Below are 25,295 nucleotides of genomic sequence, written 5' to 3' on the forward strand. Positions count from 1 at the left end.
CCTAACTTCTGGAGACAAAGTGTTATAGACTTCTTTGGCTTCTTAGTTTTTTGACTTGATATGTATCATCAAGTTTGAGAGATGTCAACATGGGGATGGCAATCAGAACGGCTGTACACACACACACACACACACACACACACGCACACACACACGTTTTTTTTTAAGTTTTCGTTTGTTTTAAATTGGGGAATATTGGGGAACAGTATGTTTCCATATATATATATATATATATATATATATATATAGAGAGAGAGAGAGAGAGAGAGAGAGACAGAGAGAGAGAGAGAGAGAGAGAGAGACAGAGAGAGAGAGAGAGAGACAGAGGAAAAAAATTGTACTAAAATTACACTGATGGTAACCACTTTGAGCACTTCTTGTAATTCCAGAAGTCAAATGTGACTTGTATTCATCTTTTGTTATCTGTATATATTGAGTATTACAATTTTTAATACAGTTTTTTTTCCTTTTTTAAAATATGTGTAGCTTTTTTTGGCACCGTGTGTGTGTGTGTGTGTATGTGTGTGTGTGTGTGTATTATTTCCATCAGAGAATCACTCAAAAGGGATCCTCATTCCCTCATTCCTTTTGACTTGTATGTTGATAAAATCCATCACTGTTCTGTGACTCAGTGCTGTAACCCAGAAATTTCCCTTAAGACTTTTGAAAGGTGATATTTTTCCTAAATCAGTTTAGCATATGTTCTATTTAATAGATGCTCCATGTTAATGAGACTGTCTCTGTTTGGTAACTATGAAGAAACCGTTGCTCCATGATGACCTACACTTGAAATACAGTTTATAGCAGGATCTAAACCTCTAGGAGTATCGAAAGGTAGTGATATTTGGAGGGCACAGGATGGATGGGGAGGGGTAAACAAATTGAAGGCAGACTTGTATAGATGCTTTCCATAGATGTTCAGAAAATTATCAATTTTATTTAAGCATGTACATTTAAAATGTGTCATTTTTATCTAGGCTTTTATTATACAGTCAGCCTTCTGTATACACGAGTTCTGCATCTGCGGACTCAACCAACCACAGGTAGAAAATATTCTAAAAAAGTGAATGTTATGTTGTTACTTATGTGTATTTTGTCGTTAGGCCTATGCTGGTTGTATCTGTACTGAACATGTACAGACTTTTTTTCTTGTCACTATTTCCTACACAATATAGTATAACAACTATTTACATAGAATTTACACTGTATTAGATGTTATAAGTAATCTAAAGATGATTTAAAGTATACGGGAGAATATGCATAGGTTATATGCAAATACAACACCATTTCATATAAGGGGATTGAGCCTCTCTGCACATTGATATATGCAGGGACCCTGGAGCCAATCCCCCACAGATACTTAGTTGCGTCACCTGACTGTTAGCTGCATCCAGTGTAATATATTCTAATCTAGGACTTCTTAATAGACATTTATAAATGTAAATGACATTTTATAGTCATCCAGTTTATTGTAAACATAATAAACAATTTTGTTCTCTAATATAACTCTTAATAAATCTAATGATCAGATTCTGGAGAGAGCAATATATTTTCTGTAACTTACAATATATTTTCTGGTCTTATGTTTCCCCGAAAATAAGACCTAGCTGCCCATCAGCTCTAATGTGTCTTTTGGAGCAAAAACTAATATAAGACCCGGTATTATATGATGTTATATTATATTGTACCCAGTTTTATATTATATTAAAATAAGACCAAGTCTTATATTAAGTTTTGCTCCAAAAGATGCATTAGAGCTGATGGTCTGGCTAGGTCTTATTTTCAGGGAAACACGGTATTCACGTTTTAGAAAATATAAGCAGATACTGTCCAAAATCTAATAGTATGTTAGTATGTTATTTTTTATATGTTATGCACTATGTACATAGCATACATATATGCTAACATATGTTGTTTGTTAGTATAGTCTCATAGTATGTGAGATGACTAATGCATTTCTATACTCTGTTATTACCTTTATTTGCAATAGGTGACAGATGTTTGACATGTATATTGTAGTTGTGCTAAGAAGAAGTCCTAGAAGATTAAATAAATCATCCTATAGTAACTCAATTCTTAAAATCACTACTAACTACTTAGCTGTTATCATCTACACTAAAAAATCATAAAGCATGATTTCCACAAGATCACAGGATGTGTAGGTTTTACTGAAAAGAGCCGTCATATGAAAAACCCATGCACCTGGACCCTGGAAAATCTACCCAAATGTTTTGAATACATACTAAAAGCTGTAGATAACCTATAGGGACCCTCAGTAATCTCAGCCTTGCTCACCTCCCACAGGCAAGGACAACCAAGGCAGGGAAAAGTGGATTCCAAAATGCTGGGAGTGAAAAAGATCTGGTAAGCAGTTTCCAATAGGTTAAAGGTCATCAGTTTATTGGATGGGGGTGGAGTGTTGGCATTTCTGGGTAGTGATTTGTCAAGACATATTAGGGGATTTGAAGTAATCAGTGGATTTTAATATCATCAAACTTGAGAGATGTCAACATGGGGATGGCAATGAGAATAACAGTTAACATAGACACAGCTCAAGTAAAACAGGACTATTCTGTTCTAATGAGAAGCCCAAGATTAGGGCATAGGTTTCACACCCACGCTGCTCCCTGGAACAGTGCTCCCCACTGGCTGAGGTGGGAAATCTCTTGTTATTTTCTCTTCCAGTTCATGAATTTGAATATGTAAAATCTTATATTATTTCAAAATCAAGGACTTTTACTCTATATTGCTAGATAGATACACTTAGGGATAAAATATTTAGCTTACGTTTTCGAAATAAAAGACAGTGGAAAAATAAAATTTACTTAACCAATTCACTATACCAAAAAAAAATGTTTTAGGCCAGGTATGCTCGCATATATAATATATTTATATTATATTTATATCTACATTAATAAACTAAAAAAGTCCTCTACTTAATAGTGTCTTTTTATCCATCTCCTTAGCCCACTTAAGGTTGCTAGTAGCTGATAGGACTTCAGAACAGGTCTTGAACTAAGACTGAAGGACTGAAATACAAACGTTATTTTTTAAACGACAGTAGAGAAAGAGACAGATGGCTGTTCTCTTCACACATTCTAATAACAAATGAACTGTTAATTAAAATAATGGAGCATTCAGAATGTAATTAAACCTATACTGCAACTTAAATTAATCTGGATAATTTAGATAAGATCACAACTCTCTTAATTTTAAAGCAAATATTTATTAGGTTACTACAAAGATATATTAGGTTACTACAAAAGTAATTGTGGTTTTTGCAATTATTTTTAATGTTTCAACCTCAATTACTTTTGCACCAACCTAATAGGTTGTGTTCAAACTGTCTGGTCATTGAGCCCACATTTCCACTTCGGTTTTCTGGTATTGACAACATTTATAAACTAAATTCTGTTATAAATGAAAAAAAGGTCAGGTTGGCACATGTGCAAGTGGTTAATTCCTCTGTACCTCAGTATCCCTCTGTGATACATGTTGGTTGTTTAGGTTATATTTCCTAAGGTGTCTCTAGCTCAAATTATTTTGAGTTTATTTAATTGCACTATTCAGGCCACAAGGTTCTTCAGCTTACAATAGACATAAATCTTTGTCTCATCAGAGTTCTTCATAAAGTAAGTTTCCTTTGCCTACTTTGCTCTTATATTTCTAGAAAATATGCAGTGAATTATGGCTGTGTTCCAACAAATTCCTATTAATTATATGAAAGTTAATGGCTTCCATTTAAAGTAATTTTGACATCACTGTAAGATTATTGATACATATTTGTTCAGAAAGGAGCCTTAAAGAAAACAATTGCATTAAGATGCACGTCATGTATTTCTTTAATCGGATTAGTTAGCTGAGACCCAGCCAGCGCTTTGTCAGTAGATCAAGAATAAAACCAAGAAGCTGTAATTAATGAAATTAATACCAGATATAGAAATGAGATTTAAGGTGACATTTCAGTCATAACATTTCCTTTGAGCTTAGCAGAATGAAGAGACAGGTCAGGATGCAGTAATTGTTCTTAATGATTAGATTAGGATGGTTATTTTTCTTATGCTACTGGCTGCTGAGTATAAGTTGGCAGGCATGAGAGTACAAAACTGTCTGACAAATTTAATCTGAAAGTTCCGAAAATTAAAGGTATGATTTAATTTACTATTTTTATCTTCCGTTTCTTACAAGAACTACGAGAAAAATTTCAGGGCATGTTCATCTTCATCATTCTAATAATAAATTGTTGGTTGTCAGTCTTTCTCACCTTCTAAATCCAATTGGTTATCAAGTCCTGTGAAATCTGCCTCTTAAATAAATCTATTTTTGATGTAGCTTCACAGCCACGTATATGACCATTGTCTTTTACCAGAGCTTTCCAACTGCTGTATTTGCTTCAGTCTTTCCCTAATCATATCTTTTCTCCACAGAGCAGTCAAAGTGATTTCTACAAAACACTATCAGACATTGGCACGGCCTTTGATAAAACAGCTCAATTATTCCCCACCGAGTAGAGTAACACATTTTTCAGATGATAAGTACAATTTCCTTTCAATATACAGCACCAAATTCTCCTTATCTGATAAAAGTTTTTAGAATTCCAAGAAAATGGAAAAGGTTAAATTTTCACTATGGAAATAGTTTTGTTTAATAAGATATTGTTTCCTGAAAGTAAATGTTAAAATATTAATAGTAGCCAATTTTTGTTGAGTCCTCCGTAAAAGAGAATAAATGTGAGGATGAGTCCTTAGGATAATTGCCATGTGCTATGGAAGGCTGTTTTCTGGACTAGCTTTTGGGTGGGGGAGCTAAGAAATCACAAATGTTTAACACTTTGCTGCTGACTTGAGTTATTTATCCAAATGTATTAACTACAGACTTTTACCAATGGATAGCTATAAAGTTGTAGTTTATTTTGTAACTATTTTCTGTCTCACTGTATTTAATATAACTGTTTTTACTGAGAGACTATTACAGAAACATTGCGAAGTTGGTCAGGATCATATCTTCACATAGGGCTCTTTCGGAATCAAAATGCAGCAAAGTAAATATTGTCTAAACCTTAATCCACTGTGTTAGGTCAAAACTTCAAATACATGCATTTTTCAATATGGAGTTTATTTCTTACCTGATGAGAGAAGCTCAGACATAGAGTGTATAGTCTTCCGTCAATGCATACATGTAGTTTTTGTTAGTATTCAAGAAAATTAAGTATAGATACCAAGAATTAAATGTATAATTCATTTTAGTAAGAGTTGAATACATTAAAATTACATTAATTGTGGCATGATTGTTGTTTCACTACAAAAAATGAAAAATTTTCAATAAAGAGAAGATATTGTTCATATGTACTTGTAAAAAAAAAAAAAAAAAGAAACACTGTTACCAGGTTAAGAAACAGTGTACAAGGGCCAATTTGTATGGATGGGATGTGGACGTGAGGTGAGATATACCAAAAGCCTGTAAAAATGCAGAGTGTGTAATCTCTTTCCAAAGTTAATCAATATCTAAAAAGAGATGAATTATAAAACAATATCACCAAGGTAATAGCAAATCTTCTAAATTGTGCATGCAGTCTAATTTGTGAACCTTTCTTTATCACATGTTATTACACTCTTCGGGATCGAATCTAAGTAGGGATAGACACTTCCATGATTTAAGGAGTTCTCTTTAAGAAAAAAAGAATACAACATATGAATTCAAATGTATGAAAAGAGAAAGGACCTGTGTTAGTGAAAGTTCCTGGAGCGTAAGCTTCATAAATATCACGTTGAATTGATATTCTGGCAGATTGAAGTTTTGGATGTTTACTTTTTGTTTCTCTTGCAAAAAAGTCTATGCACTTCTCCTTTTCTTTTATGATAGTAACATTTCTGCATTAAGATCCTAGCATATGCTTATAACAGTTCTAGACTTAAATATTATACAATCTTATATGATAGTACTTTATTGTAAGCTCTACTTCTTCCACCATTTATTAGATAGTATAAGCACTTAAAGAATTGATGATGTACAAAGAATGATTAAGAGCACTATTATTACCTGAGGAAAGAAGCAAATTAAAAAGAGCATGATAGCCTATAAATAATTAGGCAATGTCAACATCAGAGGGAATGGAACCCTTGTAGATGGTATAAGCAATAATGATGATTTCAAATTAGAGAGGGATAATTTTCTTTATGTTTTTAAATAATGATTACATAATTTTATATTTGTGGAAACTTTGACATTAGACTTCGATTTTGGAAATTAGCTTAGACTACATAGAAAATACACCTATTTCTTACCCCCATTCATTTTGTGGAGATAGGCACAACAAACAGATATGCCTATTTACACTTATGCGAATATATATATATATATATATATATATATATATATATATATATATGTACACATATATATACCTAATGTGTTGAGCAAGGTGTTTAGAATATACAAATTTAAGAAAAACAAAATAGGGTGACTTCTCATTCCTCCCTTAAAAGTAATTTCTTGTACACAATGGAATACTGTTCTGCCATAAGAAAAGATAAAATAGTGACATTTGCAACAACATTGATGGATGTTTACATTATTATGCTAAGTGAAATAAGTCAGAAAAAGTCAAGAACCATATGATTTTACTGATATGTGGGATATAAAACTGAAAATAACAAAGAAACAAGACAAACAAATGAAGAAACAAAAACTCATAGACACAAACAATAGTTTAGTGATTACCAGAGGGGAAGGGGGAAAAGGGGTGGTAGATGAGGGTAAAAGGGATCAAATATATGGTGATGGAAGGAGATCTGCCTCTGGGTCAGTAAACATGCAATGTGATATGTAAGTGATGTATTACAGAATTGTATACCTAAAACCTATGTAACTTTACTAACATTTTCACCCCAATGAACTTTAATTAAAAAAAAAACACGTAATTGCTTAATTTTTAGAAGTTTTTAAAAACCCTTTATATGTGGCTTTGTGAATTATAATAATCAAAATTTAGAAATTGTTAGAGAAGAAAACAGATTTGGTGGTAGATCTATATAATAATAGTTTTTTGTTTTGTTTTGTTTTTTCTCACCATATGCATCATGATCTATAAGCTCATCTTTATGGCATAGTGAAATGGTTGAAATGTAGCTCATAAGCCTGGATAAGGGCTCTTGAGATGTGGAAGAGTTAACTCCAAAAACAGGAGCAACCTGGTTCTATCACGTAAACAAGCTATGAGGCCTTATGCACATTACTTAACCTCTCTTAGGGACTGACTCTTTTTTTCTTCAATTTTTAAGTTACAATTTTTATCAGTAGTCTTTATTTTTGAAAGCTGTTTTAGGTTCAGAGTAAAGTTGTGCAAGAAGTAAAGAGTTCCCATACACTCCCCTCCCCTACCCATGAACCTTCCCCCCCACATACAGGAAGGCTCACCATGATGTCACGCCCCATATGGTGCATTTGTCACAATCAATGAACCAATAAGTACACACCATTATTAACCTAAGTCCATAGTTTACAATTAGGATTTACTCTTTGAGTTGTACATTCTAAGTTTTGGCAAATGTGTATGACATGTATCAACTATTATAGTATCACACGGAATACTTTCACTGCCCTAAAAATCGCCAGTGTTCCACCTATTTATCCCAAAACCTTGGTAATCGGTGATCTTGTTACTGTCTCCATAGTTGTCTTTTCCAGAATGGCACATAGATGGAATCGTGCAGTATGTAACCTTTTCAAACTTGCTTCTTTCACTTAGCAATATGCATTGAAGTTTACTACATGTCTTTTTTGTGGCTTGATAGCTCATTCTTTTTAACACTGAAAAACATTCCATTGTATAGATATGCACCAGTTTGTTTACCCATTGACCTATTGAAGGCTATTTTGATTGCTTCCAGTTTTGGCCATTATGCATAAAATTGCTACAAACATCTGTATTTAGATTTTTATGTGAACATAAATTTTCACTTCATTTGGGTGAATTCCAAAGAGCTTAATTGCTATATTATATGGTAACAGTATATTTAGTTTTATAAGAAACCACCAAACTTTCTTTTAAAATGGCTGTACCATTTTGCATTTACACCAACAGTGAATCAGGGTTGTTATTGTTCCACATCCTCACCAACATGTGTTGTTGTCAGTGTTCCATATTAGTGGTATCTTGTTGTTTTAATTTTCAGTTCCCTAATGACATATGATGAAAAACATCTTTCCATATGATGAATTGTCATTTGTATATCTTTGATGAAGTGTCTGTTCAGATCTTTTGACTGTTTTTTAGGTACATCATCTGAAAAGGAAGATAGTAACTATTCCACAGAAAATTTGAAATTAGATAATTCATTTAAGTATCTTAGCATAGACTCTGTAATATATGTAACAGTAAATATTAGATGATATTATTATTATTATCTACATTAATTTATAATAATATGTCTGAAACAAAACTTACTCCCTAACCCACTCTACCATTCAACTTTCATTCCCATTTTTGAAATCATTTCCTCAAATATTTTTTCTTTATATTTGTTTATGTATTTCATTTTATTTCTACAATTCTTGACTCATCCCCTAAATTCAGACAAATTAATGTCATTTTTGTCTATGGCAATTTGGTTAAATAAAGACATGAATCAGTGAACGGACCGGTCTCAGAATAATCTTGGATACTTTTATGTCAATATATGTGAAATTTAATCATACACAGTTCATGTATTTTGCAGATTAATCAAATGAAATATTACTTTGTTAACTTTTGGAATGTTTATGAAGCAAAGTATTACTTCGAATAAAATAACTATGATATTAAGCTATTTTCTAATCCTTGTTTGTGTTGTGATATCAAAAAATGATATATCTAAGAATAAACATCACTAGCTCAGTCTATTAAAATTGGTAGAATATAGAAGAATGTAGTTTTTTATTATGAATGACACAAAGATTAATATCTGTGGATATATATGGCCACAAAATAATAAGTCTCTTATTTACCAATTGTTACTTCTCTCTTATGATTCTTAAGTGTGTATCTGGCCAGAGAGCTTCATTTTCAATATTCTAGGTGGATTAACTCATTGCCTTTCTTCCTTTCCCCCTTCCTTGTATAGGTCTAGGCTATATTGTTTTACAATAAGCCTTTGAATATTGGGCAGCTTTGTAGATAGCATATGTTAGCATCATTTACATGATGTAAATAATTCTGCTTATAAATGTCATAACAGTCTGCAGAGATATAAATAATAAAATTTTCCCAAAAGGTCACCAGACTGCTTGAAAAGTTCTCCCTTAGACCCTGGATCTCTACATCAACAGAATGCTTGTCGACAGACCATTTATTATTTAAAACCTGAGAGAAAATCTAGGCTGCTTTAGGAGTTAAGCTATATTTCAGCATAAACTGACAGAGTTTATCATTTCCTTTTTGCAAATGTCAATTTTAAGGAAGTTATTGTTTCTATCTCAGGCTATTTACCTCAGTGTTTTTATTTCTTCGACTTTTTTCTTTGTGATTTTTTTAAATGCAAATAAATTAAAATACTATCTAAGGAGATGAGAAATTATGTAATTTAGGGAAACTTTTAAGAATTTGACTTGTTGTCTTCACCTGAAATCTATGTAACTTCGCTAACAATTGTTACCACATTACATTTTAATAAAAAATCCAGTAAAATAATAATAATTTGACTTTTAAATACATGTTTATGTATTCATAAGACTTGTATATGCATGTTCAAACCAATTATTTTTGTTCTAAAAGGCATATCCTAAAATATCATATATTTGTGATTATTACTGTGATGTGGCTTTTCACAGCTAAAATAAAAGACACTCAGTAATAGTTGCTATAAAATTATAGGGACTTTACTTTTTACTTAGGCTCTATAAATAACATAACAGCAAAATTAGAACCAAAATTCTCTGACCTTTTACTGCAAAGCACAGAACCAGAACAACTGCTGCACTGCAAATATTTATTCAAGCTCTGTTCTGAGCCTGCAAGCAAACAAAATGTATTTGAATTTCTGCCAAAGGAGATGTTAAAAAATAGCTATAGTTTGTGACTGAAAATGATGTAGCAGCCTATATAAAAAGTAAGTCTCATAAACTAGGGGGAAAACAAGTTTTAAATTGTCAGTTAAAAATGAATATACTGTATTTTATAAGGTGATCAGTTATAGTTGCATGAGGTGTATAAATTTCATTAAAACTTTAGATGTAACCAGAGGTCAAGTATTCAAGTGTATTAAAATATTCAGTTAAATTATCATATGGTTTAATACAGATAAATCTAACCTCTCTAGTGTATGCATTTAGACATACATCTATTGGTGTATAATTTTACAAAAGTGAAATTGTCAACTAACTGGTGATCATTGAATGTGATTTACAACAAAAGCACCTTGCTTCTTTGTGCAAGAGTAACTCATATTTTATATAGTGATTATGTATAATTTATTGTGATATTTTCCCCCTACTTCACTAATCAAAGTAAGCTTTTAGTATAGATGTCTCAAAGTCAATTTTGGAGTTCATGAAATGAACTGATTAATAGATCATCATCTTAAGAGCAGATAACATAATCAAGATTGACATATTGCAGATATCTATTTCATGAATGGTTATATCCCTTGCATTTTTGTCAGTGACAATTGCTACTTTTGGTGAATAGGTTACTAATGGGTATGGAAGTTCTGATTCATTCAAAAAGTTGACTTCTGCACAGAGAGTTTTAACCTTCCCATTCTTCTTCTTCCTCCATTCCTCCAACTGTCTCTTCGCAAGAATGCATTGAGCACCGAATCTCTAAGTGTTGGATACTAGTGATGCAAAAGTGAATAAGAGCTCCATCAAGAATCTGATTCTAATGTGACTTTTTCTGTAACTGCAATGAATGAACCTTAAAATTCAGCACCTAGAAATGTGGCAGTAAAGAGGTGTTTCATACATTAATAAATGTTAAGTATTATTACTGATTGAAGTTAATTATATATGTCATTGAGATATGTACAGTACCTAGTTGGCAAGGAATGTGTGTGGGGGGTGCCTGTGCTTGTGTGCCTGTGTGGATGAAAATACGATGTATTTAAAAGGCAATAAATTAAAATAGAAAAGTCAGGAAAGATTTCATAAAATTAATTGTATTTGATCTGAGCTTTGAATATGAATTATGTCAACAGGTGCAAAGATGGAAAAGGATATGAAACAGTGGAAACAGCATGGACCAAGTAATATGCTTAGAAAATAATAATTACTAATGGTAAAGTCATCCATTCAAGAACATTGGGGCAGAGTAACATAGAGGTTAAAAATACTAGCTCTGGAATTGGAGGGTTTGAGTTTATATCCTAACTAAAAACATCTATTGTCATGTGACATTGGACAAACTATTTCCCCTCCTGATATGTCAATATTGCTGTCATATGAGAACAAGAACAGTATATACTTGTGTCATGTGGGGTGTCATGTGGGAGGCTCAGCTCCCACTCCCTGTATAAGATCGCAGGATATGGTGAGGCCAAAAAGGAACACCAACAGAGCCATAGATAGGGGAGTCATACCACTATATTATCTATGGCGGCTGGTCAAGACACAAAAGCAAACATCCACCAGTACCCCAACAGGAAGTCTTCCTGTACCCCAATCTGATGGCAACGGGGCGAGACACAGGAAGTAGGATCCACACAATCCGCAATCTACCATCCAAGCTTCCTAACCCCACTTGCTAGCCTCAATCCGCCGTCTGCTTCTCTTCCAACCAAACAACCCCTTGCTAACTGCAATCCGCCATGCTAACTGCACTCCTTGCTTGCTAGCTTAGCCATGGCAGTTATATCAGTGGCTAATGGCTAACCGGTAACATCTGATGGCCAACTAGTCACAGCTGATGGTCATTAACTACCCAAGCCAGCACCTTTCCACGTGAGGCCAAGAGCCTGGAAACTGCTCTCTGTCCCCACAACTTCATAGAGTGATGGGGAGAAACATATGATCATATACATAGTAGAAAACTTAGGGTCTGACATTTTTTTTTTACTATGTTTGCTAATATTGTTAATAGTTTTTAAAGAGATAAAACTGTAATGGTAATTTAGGAGTAGATTCTGAAGGGACTAGACAGGCATGCTAATAATTTGGGGGCTTATATTTTATTTTGTGTTCAAATTTATTCTTTTATTTTGTTTAAACATCACATAGTTCAGAAGTTACTGGGTCCCACCTTCTAATGTCATCACATTAGGGGTTAAAATTTCAACCTGTGAATTTTACGGGGACACAAACGTTCAGTCCATAAGACCATACAAAGTGGTTATGAATGATATGTTAAAGCAAAGTTTTAGGAATATCTTTAAAAATTAGGGATTAATTGTGGGGGACAGAGCCCCAGAGAGCAGTTTCCAGGCTCTCGGCCTCATGTGGATGGGTGCTGGCTCAGGTAGTAGATGGCCATCAACTGTGATTTCATGGTCATCAGCTGTGGCTAGTTGGCCATCAGCTGTAACCAGTGAGCCATTGGCCACTAATATAACTGCCATGGCTACGCTAGCAGAAAAAATGGGGGCTAGCAAGAAGATGGTGGCTGAGCTAGCCAGAGCAGGTTGCAGTTAGCACAGCGGATTGCAGATCGTGTGAAACCAGCCTCCAGTGAGACTGGAGTTGTCCCCTACCTATGGCTCTGTGGGTGTTCCTTTTTGGCCTCACCAAATCCTGCGTTCTTATGTGGGGAGTGGGAGCTGAGACCCTGGAGGAGACCCCGCACGACATTAATCTAAGTATTTAAGTATTGGAATTTGTATTAACATTTATTTTTAATTTGACATGTGTGTTATAGTTTCAGACAGTATTTAAAAATATTTTCTTCCCTAGAAATAATTATTACTTACTAGGAATAATTATTTTGTCCTCCAAAATAATTAAATTTCAGCATTATTTGAAAGATGTTTTGTTTCCTCTTAAGCTAGAAATGTATTACATTTTCCCATTGAAAAATGTGTTTTTTGATGTCAGTCTTGTAGTACAGAGTAGCCCCCAGCAGTAATGGGTTACATTATACTCATAAGTCTGGAAGCAAAAATAGTATCTTAACAGGAGAAAACAATAACATGAATGGATTTAGATAGCTAATTGTTTTGATTCTATAATTGTCAGTGCAAGGAAAAATGTTTTAATGGGTACCATGAAGGAACAAAAAAAGTGATGTACTAAGAATGGCACAGTTGTATTGTTAGGTTAAGGTTATGATAATCAGTTGATGGTATACTGGGCAAATTCTGCAATGCTTCTATATGAAGTGAGAGGAAAGCTGAAGGTAGTGAGGGCCTTGTCAACACAGCTAAAATTAATTGTATTTGGGGGAAGCAGTTGCTACAATAAAGTTAGTCACATCTGTGCAGGGCAGATTCAGGTTGACAAGGCTAGAGTTGACTCTGTCCATAATGTGTGTGTCGGGACAGAGCCCCAGACAGTAGTTTCCAGGCTCTCAGCCTCACATAGAAAGGTGCTGGCTCAGGTAGTAGATGGTCATCAGCTAGTGACTAGTTGGCCATCGGCTGTTACCAGTTAGCCATTAGCCACTGATATAACTGCCGTGGCTAAGCTAGCAAAGTAGTGTGGTGGCGTGGCATGGTGGAGTGTGGATTACGGATTGCAGAGAGGCAGATTGCAGCTAGCAAGTGAGGTTGGTTGGCAGAAAAGCGGATGGCAGGTTGCAGATCGTGTGGTTCCTGCTCCCTATGTCTCCAACCCAGCCACCAGCGAGACTATAGTGGTATGACTCCCCTATGTTGGCTCCGTGGGTGTTCCTTTTTGGCCTCACCATATCCTGCGTTCTTATGTGGGGAGCTGGAGCTGAGACCCCACATGACACCCTGCATGACACCACCCTGCATGACAGTGTGTTACAATAGGCATTTCCTCACACTCCAGATAAGTATAGATAACATGGTCTATATCAAATTAATAGAACTTAACAAGGTAAAAATTATTCATTTGCCTTGAGTTGTTTGTGAGAAATGAGGTGATCAATAAAAAATTGAAATATATCTAAGATGACTTTTTAACTAATTGGAACCCCAATAAAAAACTGATCATAGCTATCAGTTATTAAACCATTATTATTTACTAGGCAATATGATAGTCCCATTAAATAGATAATATAATTTTGAACTGTTAACTGTGTAAATTACATATTATTATCCCTTATTACTATCCATATTTTATGGCAGTCAAAGTTCATTAACATTTAAATAATATGCCCAAGGTCTTACTAATAGTATTGGTTAAAACAGCAACAATCTCAAGTTTATAGTCAAAGCCCATGCTCTTTTTTTAATGTTAGCCTTGGGTCTCTTAAATATAATGTTCCAGTGCAATCATGAATCCTCTGTCATATTTTCTATCTGCCATTGACCCTTAGCATCTGTACTTATGTACTTTTGGGGAGTCTAACATCTTGTTCTCACGGTCAAGGTTGAAAATCTGTTTTCCTCTTCTTTTTTTTTGTTTTATTTTGTTTTGTTTTGTTTGTTTTTCTGGGATTTTCTGGGAACATAGAAACTTAAAACATTCCATTTGAAATCTTTGTTGCTAAGTTCTTTATTGCCACTTTATTTTCTACAAAATATAATTGAATTTTTCTTCTTTTTTATTTTTTTTTAATGTTTTAGAATTCTTTGACCTAGCTTAAGCAGTAATGGCAAACTGACATTGAGAACATATTGTAAGACCAAGTGCTTTAAATAGTAGAGTATAATACTGGGTTGACTTCTACTTCTCTCTCAAAGTCTGTCTGAGCAGAATATGTAGAGCTTTAAAGGGATTCTATCTATATGAAACCTGCAGTTTCTGGAAGCAATTTATATAGTCTTAATAGCCTTGCAACCTATATCCCAGAGAAGCCTGACGCCATAACCTAAATATGACTACTGAACAGTTGTATACAGTGTTTTTATGTTTTATAAATAAGATTTAAAAAACAAGAATCCTATGCTTCCTCAGAAAGTTTATAGTTTAAAACTTGGTTCAGCTCAGTGCAACACAATAGAGACCATTCAGAGAATGCCAAGTAAGCTTTATAATTATTATATCTTTGAGGATGGGTGAAAATTTGGAAATACTTTAAGGAAGAAACATTTACAGACCTTATTCAATAATCCTCAGGCAAATACATAGCTTGGTCTAGGAAATTATTTTATGATATGCCACATGCTATACATGCTGAACTATTAGTCAATTCAGTTACAAAAAATCGCTACCAATTTGAAGGAAACTACAAAGAAAATAAAGAAGAAAAACAATATATTTTGCAGTTGTGTGTGCGGGTATATAAGTGAAATTTGTAGAGTAGTCAGATAGCCTGTATTTAGGGACACTTATGGAAGAAAATGACCAATATTTTGTGCATGCAATTTATATATATTACCTAATTTTATTTAATCACAGTATCCATGTGAAAATAGTAGAGAGGACCTTAATTTACAGAAGAGTTGTGAGAATTTGAGCTACCATGTTAAAGAGTGCTTAGAAAGACACTTGGCACATAGTGAGCCCTACAGAGATATTACCTAGGTATTATTATATGGCTTTATTGAAGGAGATTTGCTTTCCCCACCCCTTTTTATTTGGTGCACACATAATGAACATAACCACCATTATGCAATTCTCTCTCTTTCTCTCTCACTTCCCGTGCCCGTCCTACCTGTCTCCCCCCACCCTCGATCGCTACATCTCTCTCAGCAACTTTTATATTACAGTTAAGATAAAGCCTCCTCTGTGCAGAAGGTATTCATCATTTGATAGTTTCTGTGCCGCAGTATTCACACATTCCCCTTGGCCTGTGGTTATATAAGTTTATCCACATCCTACCCACATCATGTAGACAACACAGGTACCATCTCTAACCAGGAGAAAAAATAGAGAATAACTAATTTAGAGTTTAATTAAGGACTTGTAAATAACAATTCACTTTGCCATTTTCGCTTAAAAGCTTTCAGACTTCTTATTTGAATGAACATCCAATTCAGTTAAAGAGATGAACTTAATAGCATGGTGTAAAGGCAAAATCACCTTCACAGGAAAGAAAGGAAAAAAGTCAAAAATAAAGAGGGTAGACTACATTGCTTCTATTATGTTAGATTGAAATACTGATGCTGGAATAAATTAGATTAAACAATAATAGATAGCTGTTTAATTCATTAATCAATTCACCGAATAAATCTTTTTTTTTTTTTTTTCCACAAAACGTTTTTCACCTAAGGATTCAAAAGCCCCAGCTATTTCCAGTAGCAACATCTGTTGCTTTCCCAGTTTCCACAGAGATGAGCTCGTGTTGATTTTCATCACATTTGTTCAAGTCTGGAGTCTGGTTAAAACTTGCAAACAGTTGCATTGCCAGTTAAGAGGTACAATCATATAGTACCCTACGCAAAATGCTATTCACCTGAATTAATTGTGATTCAAAGGTCATTCGCAATTATGAATCTAAGCATGGATTATTTAAAATAATTTGGATTACAGTAAGAAATACCATAATATAACGTATTCTAGAAGGGAGAATACTGTGATACATACACACTGTTAGAAAACATAATTATATTCACTTTAAATCTCAATAGAAATCTGTGTTTTAGTTTTATTCGAACACCATTTTGGGATAACTTTTCTAATAAGAAGTAGTCTCTCAGTTACACCTTATGTTAACACATTGTCTAAACTGCACATTTATCATCATAGACTTTTTCCTATTATCCAACTTCTAATGCTTTCTACCATAATCTATATGTTGATTGCACATTAACATTCTGAGGTAAAACCATATTTGAAAAATGTGATGTTGTTGAAGTGGAAATGTCTGATACTTGTGTCCCTACACTTAATGAAAGTGTAAAAGGAACAGCCGAAGAATAAAGGTTAAGATGGAAGCAAATGTTCCTGATATAATTACCAAAGTATTGTAATGTATTTAGTCACTCGCCTTGCTGCAGGCCTTTTTAATACACCCACGTTTTCACACAGTCTCTCCAGCTGTTAGAGATACTTAGGTGGACAACGTTGAGAAACTCTAAATGTTGAGAGTATGAGGAATGTTACTTATCCTATATTTTAAAATGTTTTGAATGTTTAATTGACCATTTCCCAAAAGAGAATTGCTAGTGATTTTTAAATTTAATTTTCTCTATTTGTAACATGGGACAAATGACTAATATGTCAAAATTTCCCATATTAATGTAGAATAGTTAATTTACGGGAAGAACAAGAAATGCAAGTGATCACTACAGAATGATCAGAACAGCAGATATTGTTGGGCGTTGCTTAAATACCAAGCACTGTTCTGTGCACTTACTTCAGATTTTCAACAGCTTTGTAAGAGAGTTTAGTGCTATGTCTACTTTGTAGAAGAGAAAACTGAGGCTCAGAGAGCTTTAGGTAATATTCACAAGCTATTTGGTAGTGGAATTAAGCATTCAAATTCATATACTTTTCAATTACGTAAAGATGGATGTTGCCTCACCAGTATTAGTTTGTTATGGAAGGAAGTAAAGGTAATTTTATATAGTAGAATGCAATCTCCACCTTACTTTTCAGTCACAACTATCCACAGACATTTTAGTGTTATTTTTATAAGAAATTTTTATAAGATTTTATTTCCCCTAATTTTTCACTCCATCTAAGTTTCTCTAGTTCTTTTCTATAGTTTCTGATAATCACATAGGAAACAACTCAGGTTAGGCATTGTAGATTAGCGATGTGGTATGTTAAATAATGGGGGCAGAATTATGATTTTTAATTCCATATTTCTCTCCTAATGTAAATAAAAATCCACTGAAATAAAATGGGCTATGACAGCAATAGTAATCAAATTTTGTTTCAGTGTTTATTGTTGTTAGAAACAATTGAACAAAGTTCATGATTTGAATCTACTTCAATTGTTAATATATACTTACATTTATAGTGATCCAAGAACAAACTTACAAACCTGTTACAAAGGTAAACATTGAGTTACAGTGACTGTGTGTCTCACTTCCGATAATTTTACCCACCTTCAATTTTCTATGCAGTGAGGCTTTTTTTAAAAATGAAAACGGGGTTGTAAAGTATCATTAATTAACAATAAGTATATAGTTATGATCTTTTTTATTAAATTTAAGTTAATATCCTGCACTGGAAATATACATAAAGAATTCATGAGAGTGATTGCTTTTGGAGAGAAATTAAAGGATACTACTTTAACAAATAAAGGGTACTTATTTGTTTTATTATTTCGTATCTTAATGGATAGAAACCTATATATCTGTTCTTTATTCTAGGTAATTTGCTAGATCTTTAAAAGTCTCAAAATAAGAACAAGTAGATATCAGGAAATATATGTATATATATCATCTATATAATTTTTGTTTTTGTTTTTTTCTGAATAACTGTTGATCTGTAACTTTTTCTCATGAAATATTTAGTCAGAAGCTAATGGACATGCATCCTATTTGGGAGACCATCTCAGGGATACTGTGGATACCTGATCATGGCATTGTACACCAGAAGCTAAACATTAATGAATGCCAACTATAATTTTATATATATAATGTGATGGTTCAGTGTGAGGTCAGAGGGATAGTGGATGGGGGGAGGGGGATTCACAGTGTGAGGGATATAAATGATGAACGTCTAAGTATTACCTTGTCTTGTACACCTGAAACTAATAAATAAATAAAAAAAATAGAAATATAGAATGCATGTCTGTAAAATTGTTTGTAAATACAGGATACATATCTTTAAAACTTAAAAGTACTTTTAAAACTAATTTTGTTAACTTTATATATAAATGTTTCTAGAGCTATTCCTGATATAGTATTGATTATGAAGACTGATATGCAGTCACTACCAGATTTCTGTCATGAAAGGAAAATTAATAAATTGTTTATTAATTTATCAGGTTCCTATCTGAAAAAAAAATAGAGACATCATGGCAAAATAAAAATAGCAACAACCCCAGAAATTTGAATAATACTGACATAATTTTTTTTCTACAGCTTCCTAGGTCTGTACCCAAAAAGGGTAAAAAAATTTAATCTCTCTGAGCACTATATTCTGTATAGTTAAAGTGGACAGAATAATATTTTCTTATCAAGATGATACTGAAGATTAGAAATAATATAGAGAGAGTACTTAACACAGTACCTGAGATATTATAGGCATTTACTTTCTACATAAAATTCTTTAAAAACTTTCTGAAAAATGTCACTATGTAAGTGCTAACAACTGATTACCTAGTAATATATAACTGGTAAAAGAATAAAAGGCAAGATTTTGGAATGATTCAGTGAAGTACTTATTTTTAATATGGGTGTGTGCTTTTTTCATGAATATAACTTGTTTACTTCCTTGAGTCTTTTAAGGAAATACTGGATTTCTATCAACAAAATTTGCTATTAGCTGGATGATTTCCTTCTGTTTTTCCCCTTTTTTTAAATTAAATTTATTGGGGTGACATTAGTAAAATTGTATGTATTTCAAGAGTACATTTCTGTTATATGTCATGTATATATCACACTGTGTATTCACCACCCAAAGTTAGTTCTCCTTCCATCACCATATATTTGACCTACTTTACTGTCTACCACCACACCCCTCTCCCCATTTCTCTCTGGTAACCACTGAACTGTTGTCTGTGTCAATGAATTTTTGCGTGTTTGTTTGTCTTAATTCATTTGTTTTCAGTTTTATATTCCACACATGAGTGAATTCATACAGTTCTCGACTTTTTCTGTATAAATTATTTCGCTTAGCATGATAATCCCAAGACCCAACCATGTTGTTGCAAATTACAGTATTACTTCTTATGGCTGAGTAATATTCCATTGTTATACACATACCATATTTTCTTTATACAATCATCTATTGAAGGACACTTAGGTTGTTTCCATGTCTTGGCCACCATGAATAATGCTACAGTGAACTTTTTAATTATGCATTTTATCCTAATTCTAAGTATTATGTGTGGAATTACTAGTTTGGGGGGAAAGACAGGATATCCCTTTATCCAAATTATCCCAGACTTAAACACAGTAGAAATTATGTATACATTGACAGAGGGAGAATGGAAATGTTAGAAGAAAGACTGTCATTGCTTGTTTAAATTATAATTAATTATTGAAGAGAGGCATTTTTAAAATTCATCATTTTACATTGTAATAGCCTCTAATAGAAGTGTGATAGTAAAGGTTAAGGAAAGCAGTGGATTTTGCAACTTACAGAAATTGTATCTTTTGACTGATATAAAACTGAATTTGATATTTGGTTTTAATTTATTCATGGACTTCCAGTCTTCACACAATGAATATTCAGAGGTTGACTGATTTAATAGCAACTCAGTCTAAATATATGATTTATGAAGAGACTACAGTTGAGTAAATCAGACTAGCATGATATAAATATGCAAGCAACATAATAAATAAATAGCACAATTTGACATTTTATATCCAGCATCCGATTTCAGAGATTCTTATAGCAGGGATAGAACTTGAAATATCACATGACCCAGATTATTGATTTTAGCACATGGATTTCTAAAATTTGAGCAAAAGTTTGGCATTAAATATCCAGAAGAATGAGCCCACCACAATGAGTTCCTATTATACAACATAGAAATATTTCCAACTTTTATTCATTTAGCAAATAATTGGGATAGTTATCTTTACTGTTATTTATTAAGAAAAAAAACTATTTGTAGACATTATACAACACATTTTACATTTCTGCAGGTTATTTTATTTCATGCTCATAGCAGTCCTGTGGGACAGGTGTTATTTTCTATGCTCTACTCAACAGAATAGGAAAATGATGCACGGTTAAGTATCTTTCTTACGTTTACACAGTGGTAATGTTTGGATTCAAAGCCAGGTTTGTTTCATATATTACTTCTTGAATGATGGAAAACTACAGAGGGTGCCAAAAAATGTATATATATTTTAAGAAATGAAAAAAAAAACTATTAAAATTGTAATACTCAATATATACCAATAAAAAAAAAAGATGAATACAAGTCATGTTTGAGTTCTGCAATTACAAGAGGTGCTCAAAGTGGTTACTATCAGTGTCCAGACACTTCTGATTACAGCGAACTACTGCTTGAGCAACATTGACCAAAATGTTCACTTATATCCTTTTTTTTTTTGGCACCACCAGTATTATGTGATTTCTGCACTTAACTCCTTATAGAGACACATATGTTTAAATTATTCAGTGCCCTTTTATTTTGGTTTATGGATAATAAACCATTAGTTATGCTTTGATGTATTACCCTCTAAACATGAAAGTAATTGTGCCTTGTGTTTGTTGGAAGAAAGTATGTATCCTTATCATCTTATTAAAATTCTTTTAACATATTTTATTGCTCAGTCTACTGAGGTCAACACTCCAAACCTTATAAGAAAGAAAGATGAATTCTTTTGATCAAGCTGGCTTTACTTGTGCTTCCTCTATGCATAACTTATCAAGGATTTTCTTTTTGTTATAGGGATGACTTGTCAAGCTCGAACATCATACACTGAAGATGAAGTTCTTTGGGGTCATCGTTTTTTCCCTGTAATTTCCTTAGAAGAAGGATTCTTTAAAGTTGATTACTCCCAGTTCCATGCAACATTTGAAGTCCCCACCCCACCTTACAGTGTGAAAGAACAAGAGGAAATGCTTCTTATGTCATCCCCTTTAATAGCACCAGCCATAACTAACAGCAAAGAAAGACATAATTCTGTGGAATGCTTAGATGGATTAGATGACATTAGTACAAAATTTCCATCTAAGCTGCAGAAAATTACTGGAAGAGAAGACTTTCCCAAAAAACTCTTGAGGATGAGTTCTACAACTTCAGAAAAAGCCTACAGCTTGGGAGATTTGCCCATGAAACTTCAACGAATAAGTTCAGTTCCTGGCAACTCAGAAGATAAACTGGTCTCTAAAACCACCAAGATGCTGTCTGATCCCATGAGCCAGTCAGTGGCTGATTTGCCACCAAAGCTTCAAAAGATGGCTGGAGGAGCAGCCAGGATGGAAGGGAATCTTCCAGCCAAATTAAGAAAAATGAACTCTGACCGATTCACATAACAAAACACCTCCTTAGGTATTATTTACTGTTTTGATTTACTAACGGTCCAATATTTGGCTGATGAGGTAATCCTCTCAAAGGAATCTGAAAGATACATTTTCCCTCCAGTCATATATGCATATTTGAGAACCCTTATTCCAACTATTGCTAATGTGCAGAAAGCAAAGTTGTGAAAGGAGGACATCATAAGGAAGTTCTTATAAACGGGCATGTATTATCACATCGTGCATGCAATAATGTGCAAATTTTGCATTTAGTTTTATGGCATGATTTATATATGGTATATTTATATTGTATATTCTGAAAAAAGATATATATATATATTTAAAGGAGTGGTACTCTCCATGACATATTTCTAACATATGTATTAAGCCAAACATGAGTGGACTTTTCAGGGTGATAAAACTATATATATATATATATGTGTGTGTGTGTGTGTGTGTATATATATGTAACTGTGTGTGTGTATATATATGTGTATATATATATATATATACACATACACACATACATGCACATACATATATATCTGATAAAATTGTGATGTTTTGTTCAAAGTTGTAGTTCTTGTGCATGTTTAATTTATTAGGCTAGGAAGGCTACTGGCATTAATTATTAATACCAAATACTTTAGCCTTAAATTATTTGTCATTTTAAAATCTAATTTAATGTTTTCTGCTGTTTAAGGTCCTGGAAGATTTTCAATTGTACTTTATATGAGGGAATCACATAAGTTTGTGCTATTTATGGCCCTGTGAAAATATAACCATTATATATTTAACTTGTAAATTTTAGAGCACATCAAGACACTGAAGATTCCTTATGATTTTTAAAAGTTGCTGGTACTGGGGGAAAATAAACAGATTAATTTGAGAATCAGTCCTCTCCTGGACTAATTAAAATCTGGAAATCTGTTTTGTGTATGATCTAATACAAATATGAACTCTGAATAAATGCTGAATCATTGTGATAGTAAGGAGCCAAGTTACATTGAATATATCAGAATCTGTGTGAAATTACATAATTAATGGTCCCTGTTTCAAACTGAGTTAATTGGTAACATTTTCACTTTTCTTCTGAAACTTCTGTCATTTTAAAAACCAATAATTTATCCTTGAGGAGAAACAATAATACAATGAAACAGATGATAAATATTTATGCTTAAAAGTATATATGTGTAATCGAGTCTCTTTTTCTTATGCCTTTCTTTTGTTTGTGGCATTTGTTGTAACAGGACAGACTTTTTTTTTTTTTTTTTCACCTGGGGAACCTATTCCATTCCAGACCTGTCATCACTCAGTTCAAGAGGAATGTTTTGTATATACCTGAGAGAATTTATAATTAGATGACTGGAAATATTTCACCCATGTGTCTTTTGTTGGTGGTGATGGTAATCTGTTTGATTACACCCTGATTTTATTAGTGTATTGGATCCCCGGCCTACCAAAATTAACTTAGCAGTACTATATTTTTAACCCTAAGGTTTTATATTCATAGTTCACTAGGGAATCAAAGCTATTGCTCAGTAGAACACCTGCAAAAATAAAGATTTGGAATGCAGAGATTTTTATTAAAATTTACAAGTGCTCCTTATCAGAATATCATAGATTTTCCTATAATCCTATTTTGGACTTTGCAATCTACATCTGCCCAGAATTAGTCTCTTTCTCCTCATTAATATGTAAATCTTTAATGACTGGATTGGGCGTTCATCATTTCCCATTTTTAGCAATCATGTAATAATTTCCTTATTGGAAAATTACTACATCAACAATTCTATCATTGACTACAACAGTACCTTCTGGCTACCTCTGTATCAACCAAATTCTGTAGGTGCAAACATATACCAGGGAATTGTTACCGGAAAAAATGATCAACCTAGAGCATAGATCCACTGTGAATACAACTAGCTGCCCTGCCGCCTGATCTCCAAACTTGCTTATTTGCTGGGTATAGGACATGAAATAATAGCATAAAAAGGAGGGAGCCCAGGGGGCATAGTATATATATTATCAGTGGAAGAAACTACATAGATCATTTAATCCAATGACTTAACACTAAATAGAGCCATAGTTTAATCTGGAGAGTTATTTTAACTTGTCTTTGGTACCAAGCAGAACATGGGGCCAAAAATACTCTCCGAATGTATTCACTCATTCATTCAGTAAAAATTTTGTATCTCTTTTATGTCCTAGGCATTTCTAGCTCCTGAGGATCTGGCTATGATGACGTCAGGGAGGTCACTGCCCATTTGAACACTGCATGTCAGTAGGAGAGTGGGGAGGGCACACTGAGACAGACAAAACCAGATGATTTCAGACAGTCAAAATATTAGGGAAGTAAAGAAAAACGGTCACATGAAAAAAATACTGGGTGGAATAAGAATCAATTATTTTAGAAGAGGTGACTGTTAACAGAGGGCATGAAATTTAAACAGAGATCTGTATAATGAGAAAAAAAAAACACTTGCCAAAATTCATTTTTCTTAGTGAATGCTCTTCCTGTATTTTTACCACATATGTATAGGAAAGATGTGATTTCTGCATATAATTGCAGTTTAACCCCTATTACTAAGTTGATCATAGGACCCAGTTTACCGGGGGAGTTCCAGTTTTTCCTGTTGTACCTGTGTAATTATTAACAACATTCCTTTTCACTTTTAGAGTGTTCGGGTTTGGATGATATGTGGTGACTCTACGTTTTTGTTGAAACTAACTAAATTATAAAGTCTGATATATTTGGATAAAAATAAAGAATTGCTTTTATTCTCCTTTGCTGATTTTTTTTTTTTTGACACTGATCATTTCAAACAAAATTATCTCAGTTTCATATGTTTTAACCTGGAGGACTTCTGATCAAAGTGATTTTGTGTAACATTTGTTCAATCTGTACATGACATGTTTTGTCAGCAGTGAAAAGTTACCCGTTTTATTGACTGAATAAAAACTAAACCTCTGGTAGTTCCATTTCAGGAAGTTTTAAAAGTTCAAATCAAAGAGAGTAAAAATCAACTTAAGCCAAGGTAATTTTCAGACCGCCAGTATGGTGACTAGTGGAAAGCAAAATGTAATGTGTTCATTGAATTGAATAACTATTTAACAACTGCTAACAAATTTGTTCTTATGGAGTTTTCATGGTATGGCTCCTGTCATCATAAAATACTTCATTCTAGTTATCCAAATGATACAAGTAAAAGAAATACATTTTT

The 25,295-nt window shown here is 33.3% G+C and overlaps 1 protein-coding gene across 4 annotated transcripts in view; it reads left to right on the forward strand.

Annotated features, from left to right (window-relative positions):
* KCNJ3 (potassium inwardly rectifying channel subfamily J member 3) overlaps positions 1–24,857 on the forward strand; it is a 150,278-nt gene extending 125,421 nt beyond the window's left edge. For 3 of the 4 annotated variants that reach the window (XM_081051069.1, XM_081051063.1, XM_081051062.1), the window contains one exon: positions 21,500–24,857. In XM_081051069.1, coding sequence (XP_080907195.1) covers positions 21,500–21,505 — 6 coding nt within the window. In that variant the 3' untranslated portion in view covers positions 21,506–24,857. The remainder of the gene's footprint in view (positions 1–21,499) is intronic. The other variant, XM_081051070.1, reaches the window with a different exon arrangement.
* Positions 24,858–25,295: the final 438 nt, after the last annotated feature.

This window comes from Rhinolophus hipposideros (genome assembly GCF_964194185.1).
Source record: "Rhinolophus hipposideros genome assembly, chromosome: 6".
Taxonomy (NCBI): Eukaryota; Metazoa; Chordata; class Mammalia; order Chiroptera; family Rhinolophidae; genus Rhinolophus; species Rhinolophus hipposideros.